This window comes from Pogona vitticeps, chromosome 11 (assembly GCF_051106095.1).
Source record: "Pogona vitticeps strain Pit_001003342236 chromosome 11, PviZW2.1, whole genome shotgun sequence".
NCBI lineage: Eukaryota > Metazoa > Chordata > Lepidosauria > Squamata > Agamidae > Pogona > Pogona vitticeps.
The window spans coordinates 18,437,670-18,445,755 of record NC_135793.1 but is presented as its reverse complement, the minus strand read 5'-3'; the positions used below and the strand labels follow the sequence as shown (position 1 = coordinate 18,445,755).

At 44.7% G+C, this 8,086-nt stretch overlaps 1 protein-coding gene across 2 annotated transcripts in view; it reads right to left on the bottom strand.

The window, feature by feature from the left end:
- Positions 1-4,760: 4,760 nt before the first annotated feature.
- The window catches only part of TMEM255A (transmembrane protein 255A), an 18,671-nt gene continuing 15,345 nt past the window's right edge, over positions 4,761-8,086 (bottom strand). For both annotated transcript variants that reach the window (XM_072981247.2, XM_078380578.1), the window contains exon 9: positions 4,761-6,249. In XM_072981247.2, coding sequence (XP_072837348.1) covers positions 6,091-6,249 — 159 coding nt within the window. In that variant the 3' untranslated portion in view covers positions 4,761-6,090. The remainder of the gene's footprint in view (positions 6,250-8,086) is intronic.

Sequence of the window (8,086 nt, the reverse complement as noted above, 5' to 3'; positions counted from 1 at the left end):
TACACTTGCCACCTTTCAGATTTTCCTCCATAAAACTTCACACTTGCATTACACTGATCTATACTACTTTGCTAAATCTGCAGTCTGTGAGTAGCTATGCAAGCAGAAATAATGGCTGTAATAGCCGACCACATTTTTGGATATTTATTTCCTCTATGCACCTCTAGATTTTGTACCATCTAGCCTGTTGACTCATGGATGACACAGCAACTTGGGATTTTTAAGTCTATCCTTAATATATTTTTGTCCGTATTTTCAGTAACTAAAGATTATGTCTGGGTAACAGAATGAGCGGGGAAGACGATGCCTTTGTAAACAATGTTCATTGTTTCACCCTACAGTGACCGCATCTTAAGCCATATTGTGATTTGTTGAAATCTGGTTTGGGAATATACCTCTGCTAACAAGCTGCCATTGGTTAGCTACCCACCAACCAGTCTTAATCCAAGCTTTGCTGTTGTCTTACAAAGTCTGGTTAGTTTAAACGATGGCTTGTCATGACACTGAAGTCTGCAACTTTGGTTTTAAAAAAAAAACAGCTGGGGGAGAGACCAGGAATGAGGAGGGTGGCTACTACCCTTTGTTTGGTCGGATGCTGTTCCATTTTGTGGGTTTAGTAATAGAATATAGTGAGCACAAATTGTAAGTTGTGACTCCTGAACACAACTTATTTTTGAGGCAGGAACAAATTCTTCTTTTATATTGCTCACCAATGAGAGAGCTAGCCTTGCTTGGTATCCTTTTTGGGGTAGAGCCTATCTTAGACTTACAGTTGGCACACTGAAATCAGTAAGATATAGTCCGTTCCCTTGCTCTGTCCTGAGCATGACAAAGTATAGATGCAACACAATGATTCTGTTCTATGAATTGCATAAGCATTTGGGAATCCCAGATCCTGCTGAAAAAGTAAAATGTAAAACAAAATTCTTATCACTTTTATTTGGGTTTTATAAATTACTGAATGGGTACATGAATCATGTACACAGTAGATTTCCACCAGAAGTGGATTTCAAGGAAGGGTACAGTGCGTGTGATATCTGTATTTACATTTATATTCAGTGCCTATGCTTCTACCAAACCCACAGAAAAAACAGTTGTCATCCTTACATTGTGTAAATCTATCCTCTTAGAAAGCAATCCATATGCCATTGCTTAGCTATTCCATCAGCACAAGTCAGTGATCACAAAAGCCAGGTGTCTTGTTCTGTTTCATAAAATCCACCACCCTTTTAATATATTTACAGAATACTGTAAGAGGTTAGCCCAATTCATGTGACTTTTACAAGAAAGCTAAAATATCAAAAAGCTGCTGTCCTAGGATTTTTTTGGAGAAAAGGTGGTGGTGGGTGAGAAAAGAAAGCCGTCTAGTTGTTTTAGAAATGAAACTTTACTCCAAAGCAAAAGCCACCGCAGTGTGAATGAGGATGACACAAAACTATCCTTTACAAATCTCAGTGGGGCAAATGCAAGGGAGTGTTTGTTCTGGTGGCCTAACCACGTTTGGCAAATGAGCTAAAGGCTTTTAAAAACAGCTGCATGTGACGTGTCTGTTCTTAAGAGCACGAAGCACAGCACGATACTAGGACAGTGGCCTATATAGCTGAGGTTTTGGGGGAAAAGAGTCAAGCTGTCTTGCTATCTGTGGGTCAGGTGTTGATGAAATACACTTCCCATCAGGCTCAACCGGCAAGGACTGTAGTTGCTTGATGAGAATGGGGAACAGCATCTGGAGAGGGAAGGTAGAGCACAGTATGGCAAGAGTTCGAGCCCTTAAATCTTCCTTAAATCCAAGGTTTTCCCACTCTCTGCCTTTTTAAACTTTGAACAAGGTCGGCTGATAACAGAGAAGAACCAATCTCATCCCTCCTGCAGAAGCATTTCTAATAGAAGTAGCGTATTTTTCCATGTATAAGACTATATTTTTGTCTAAAATCTTTAGACTAAAAATCGAGGCTCGTTTTATACATGGAAGTATACTGAGGAGAGAAAACAAAACAAGTGGAGGGGAAAGCAGGGATCAAAGTGATCCTGCAGTGCTTTGATCCCTTTCCCCCTACACTTGATAAGCCCCACTTATATTTCTTAATTTGGCGTTAGAATAGTGGGGGCGTCTTATACATGGGGGTGTCTTATACACAGAAAAATACGGCAATACTTGCATCAAATAGTTCAGACCAGCTGTTGTCACTGAAAACTGCCTTAGACCAGGATCATGGACTGGTAGCTGTTCTGGAGTCTCAAACAGAGAAGCATCCATGGCAATATGGAAAAGTTACTACTTTGGACTATACAGTGGTGCCTCGCAAGACGAGTGCTTCGTTTTATGATGAAATTGCATAATGACGAAGGTTTTGCGATCGCAAAAGCAATCGCAAAACGATATTTCCTATGGGGTTTCTTTGCTTTGCGATGATTGGTTCCCTGCTTCGCTAACCGATTATCGCAAAACGACGATTTTTGCACAGCTGATCGGCGGTTTCAAAATGGGACTGATTCCTCGCTGCATGGGCAGTGAAAATGGCAGCACTATGGAGGATCTTCGCTGGACGGTGAGTTTTAAGCCCATAGGAATGCATTAATCGGGTTTTAATGCGTTTCTATGGGCTTTTAAAAATCGCTTTACGATGTTTTCGTTCCGCAGCGATTTCGCTGGAACAAATTAACATCGTAATGCGAGGCACCACTGTAATTCTCAAAAATATCCTTGGCAGATGACCAATTGGTACTTTTTTGGACGATAACTCCAATTCTAGTCTTTCTGGCTGGGCGATCATGGGGGGGAGGTTTGTAGTCCAAGACAAACTTTTCCCACTGGTCCTTCACACTTCTTGCTTCTTGATTCTTTAAACCAGAAATGCAGAAAATTGTCTCCTCAAATTTAGTGATCGAAGCACGGACACCTCCACTTTAGCTTCAAGACCAGACTGGACTAGAGTTTGCTAATGATCCAAGTTATTTAATTCATCTAAATCAATTTGCACAGAAACACAAATAATAAACATAGTTGTCTCAAAAGTGCAATGGCATTGCTCAGTTTATAATCCTGCATATAGTATTTACTTTCGTTTCTTCCTTGCCTTATCCTGAGGGCTCAAGAAATCCTGCAGTCAAATCTTTGCGTGCTCTCCAAATGCCTATCAAATAAATTTAGCTGACTGCTCAGTGCACATTCTCAACATAGTTGCCCAGGAAAGTACACTGTGTTGCTTCCTCCTCCAATAAACAGCTGAATTTCCAAATTGCTGTACAATCTGAGAACATCGTGAGTTGTTTTTAAAAGATCAGCATTATCTGAGTGTCTTACTTGGGGGACCAAATTTTCTTCTTTCATAGGAGCTGTATGGGCTAAATTTCAGTTGGCATCAACTCTCTGTAATCATTAGTGCCGGTAGGGGGGGGATTTCTATGACATGACATGTTTTTTCCTGCAACCTATGTTAGAGCTTGTGAGCGGGTTCGAACATGTTTATGAGTAATCTGGTGAGAAAGGCCAGATTACTCAGAAACATGTTCGAACTTGCTTATGGGTTCAAATATAGGTTGCAGAGAAAATGTGAAATGTCATAGAAATTGTCCCTCTAAAATCATTATATGGCAGCAGGTTTTCTACAAGGAACGGTATGAAAAGCCACCTGGATGCTTGTGGCAAATAGAGATGGGCCCAAATAGCTGGTTCAGCAGTTTTTTAGTGACCCAACAGTGGGTTTGGCACGTCCCAGCCCTTTCTCCTCCAGCGATGCCCACTCAGAGCCAGTGCCCAGACAAAATGGGTGAGGGAAGCTAGGGGGTTGCCTCTGCGTGGGTGCCCTCCAGAAGAGGTGGGCTGGGAACCGGCAAACACCTGTTTGGCCAATAAACAGACACAAAATGCCAAACTGGCTGTACGTGCCCATCTCTAGTGAGTGACAAACATTTAAAGATGCAGCCCAGTGGAGCAGGAACACATCTCTACAAGCTGAACTTGAAACTTGCTTTTACAACTATTCCTTTCAAATACGTTCGTCCTCAAAAGCTCCAATCCGCCCTTGACATCCTTAACCGTTGCAGAACAGCTGAATATTTTCTCCATCCTTTTAAAGCACGGATGGGAAACATGTGGCCCTCCAGATGTTGCTGAGTTGCAGCTCCTCTCAGCCTTCACCACTGCCTGTATTTGTTAGGTCTAATGAAAGTCACAGTTTAAAAACAGCTGGCAGTCTTCACTCCTGTTATACAGCAAAAGGGGAAAAATCACATTTGTACAGAAACTCCACCGAACGGTGAGCTATGCTGTGATTCAAAAGAATAAAGTGTCCGGGATGGCACAAGTTGTATTAGAAACATAGCCGGGGGGGGGGCGGGGGGAGAAAATTCATATTTTGCCATTTTTCCTATGGGAAATCTGAAGATAAAAATGTGTGAAGCAGCCTTTATTAAGCTGCAATGCGAACAAATTTGCCACGAGGTGTCGCTGTAGACCTATCTGCCCAGGAAACAGCGCAACCATATTGGCACTTAGTGACAACATAAAGCATTTCTTCATTAAAAATACAAGGAGAGACTTCTTTAAAAAAACCTTGATTATCTTTTGTTACTTCCCACTCAAAACCCCATTATGCCTTAGGGCTCCCTATGACACAGAACATTTCCCTTCCCACCAATTCAAACAATTTATCTAAAACACTCAAGCTCTTTGTTTCTTACATCAAACTAGACATGGGAAAATGTGTGACCCTCCAGGTGTTCCTAGATTGCAACTACCATCATCCCTCACAGATGTCTGGGGATGATGGGCTATAGAGTCCAAAAGTACCCAGGAAGGCCATACCTTCCAACTGGAGGTATACAGATGTGCATTTTGCTGCCTGGGGGATTCTAGGAGCTGTAGTCTGCAAAAACAATTTTACTTCCAACCCGTTTTAAGCCTAGGTTAGGGAACCTCTGAACCACCACATGGTTTTGGACTCCCATCTCCCATTAACCACAGGCCATTGATAAGAGATGATGGGACCTGTGGTTCTACAGCACCTGGGCTAACACAGGTTCCCATACATTTGCTATTAATTGCCAGAGAACCCACCAGTTTTGCCAAGCAGAACAAGGGACACACTTTGGAAGCACTTCTTTGGAGAACTGGGGTGGGCTAAGGCAACTTTAGGTCATGGTTAGACATTTATCATCCCTAAACTGTCTGCGCCAAACAAGAGAGAGTGGTGATGGCAGGGCATCCAAGCAAGATGATGTTCTGTAAAAACAGAGTGCATCCCATGCCTCCTGAGAGACCAGCGCTGGGCCAAGCCTGCCCTGTGGGCCTCGGGCAGCCCCCGAACATCCCTTACGCACCATTTGTTTTTGTCTCAGAGCCCCCTCGTGACCGCCAGGAGGTGCTGGGGTCAACAACGCTCCACGTGTGGATCTCCTTTTTGACCTGGAAGGAGCATTTTGTAAAGATGGAAATGGCCTGGGGGATTTTCACTTTTGAAAAAGCCCCTTAGGCCTGAAATAATTTGGGAGAAGACAGGGGGGTGACCTGGCCACCAGTGCTGCTTAAATGGTGCAAGGGATCTTTTGCAGTTTTTTTTAATGGAGAAGGGGAGCATGTGTAAGTCCTTTGACCTCCAGATGTGGCTAATGCTTGAAATAGGGTTTTAAAGCAAAACCAAGCCAGCGGCTGTCAAGGCCAGAGGCCCACTTTCCCACTCCTGTCCTCGTAGAGGATGGGCACAAACCACACGTTGGCATTTAAAACATGCTTTAGCGGATCGGGCCCAAGGGGATTACATGGGTGCCCCAGATACCTCCCCCTGTCCCCTTCCGTGGGCACCCACTCAGTAGAGGAGGCAAGGCAGGGAAGCCCAGGGTGTTGCCCCTGGGTGGGTGCCCGTGGGGGGAGTCAAGGGCACCTGTGAGTCGGATCCACTGAACCGTGGATTGTGTCCATCAACCTGGCTTAAGTCCAGGGCTGTGCAAAGAAGACGCTTCAAGATTCTGCTTTACCTACTGATGTTTGCTATAGGATGATGTATTCTCTCTCCTCTCTGCCACCTCCTAGTAAAAAAGGATCGATGGCCATGAGTTCCAGCAGCAGTGGGGCCCCATCTTTCCCCCCGTCTACGGTGTATATGGCGGTGGCTTTTCAAAAGGCGGAAAGTAGGGCGGCGAGTAACGGGGAGGCGCGGTGGGGGACCACACGTAACTCGGCGATGGCGATAACGACGGCGGCTCCTCCGAGAGGCCCGAGGGTGTGGAGGCCGGGAAAACGCTGGAATGCTGTAGCAAACGAATGGGGGAGGAGACGGAGAGGAGACGTTGGTTAGGGGTGGACACCACAGAGAGGAAACATTACCCATCCCTTCCTTTTCTAAATGTGGACATTTTCCCCATTGAAGGACCGTGTCTCTTGAAGAACACAGGAAGTGGGTCACAGCTGTAAACACCCTTTCTCTGAATTCTAATGCGATGAGGGCTGAGCGGAATCCTGCTTTATCCCCCCACGCTCCTTTCTGAAGGAAGTAAAGAGGATCTCTGAGCTGCCACCGTGTCCTCTACGGCCAGTCCTCCTGTCATGGACCTTTTCTTCTCCATCTCTGTGAGAAAAAGATACCCTGTGCCCAATTGCTGAGAAATCCCCCCCATCCTTGACTAGTTTTAGGCTAAGCACTAAACAGCTGCTTAAAAGCCACCTAGATTTATTAAGCACACCTCTGTCCTTGGATGCAACTGCATATAGCATAGCGTTCAGGAGCACTTTCTCCTGGGAATTACGTAGGCAAAGTCTTACCGCCAGGATCATCTGGCTAGAACAGATTCAGTGAAATAAACACAACATCTTACATTTTACCGGTTTTCCTTGTTTGGAACCTGGGAGGTATCATCTTTCCCATTTCTTCTGTCTGGACAAGAAGCCATTAACCCTCTCATGCGCTGCCTACTCAGATCTTCCCCAGCGCATATGAATGGCTGGCTCCCGCTGATCAGTGATTTCATCAGCACTCGTTTTTAAAGCTATTAGCCTTGCTCGGTATTGAATCGAGTTGTCAGTTTGGAAGGCAAAGATACACAGAAGACTGTTATGCAGCGCCCCATAAGATTATAACAAATGACAATATAAGAAAGAACGGAGAGGTAATGGCCAGGCATCAAGGTGCTAGCCTGCTGTAATCATAACCACCCAGGTTATCCACCCATCCGACCTTTTGCAAGGACCTTTGAAAATCAGATCCAGGATGGCATGTGCTGTCCTTGGTTTGACTGAGCATGCTTTTAATTAAGCATGTTGTTCTAAAAGTGATGGCTATTGGGCAACTTACAAAGAAAGAAAGAGCCAGTCGGTAAAAAGACAAAGGGCGCCGGAGGCCTTTATGGCTGCAGATGGGCAGATTGTGTCTTCTCTACAACGTATGCAGCCCAAGGGCCAAACTCAGCTCCAAAGAACTTTCTGGGGAGCGATCTCAGTGGTGGGCAAGACCAGCATCCAGAGGTGGGGCCAAAAGTAATGTTTAGCTTCAAGCAATCACTGCCAGTAACTAAGCGTTCAGAGGAGTATTTTCATCTTTAAGAATGTGGATTAACGGCTGAATAAAAACTAAGAAGCCACTAATTAATGGTGTTGAGAGGAAGAAACATTGCTGTGTGGTAAAGCTCAAAGGAATGGCTTAGGATCCCAGAAATGCCAGAGGACTGCCAGCTCGGGGTGCGATCAGATGACGGATTGCACCAGAAAGCTCTCGTTTAAGTGGAGGAACCTCCTTTGAATAATCCCTCATCTGCCATGGAATTGCTCCAGCCCAACCCCAAAAAGTGGAAACCAAAAGGGTCCTGCTTGGACCTACTTCCCTGCGTAGTCATATCTTCTTTAGAGTTTGAAACAGAAACCAAGAAATTCCAAAAATATTGGTTGTTGTGGGTTTTTCGGGCTCTTTGGCCGTGTTCTGAAGGTTGTTCTTCCTAACGTTTCGCCAGTCTCGTTAAATCAACCGGATACCTTGCATTGTGTCCAGGTATATATTGGAACCACAAAACGAAGCATCCACACCAGAATCAAAGAACATGAGAGACACTGCAGACTAAAACAACCAGAAAAATCTGCAGTGGCTGAATATGCCCT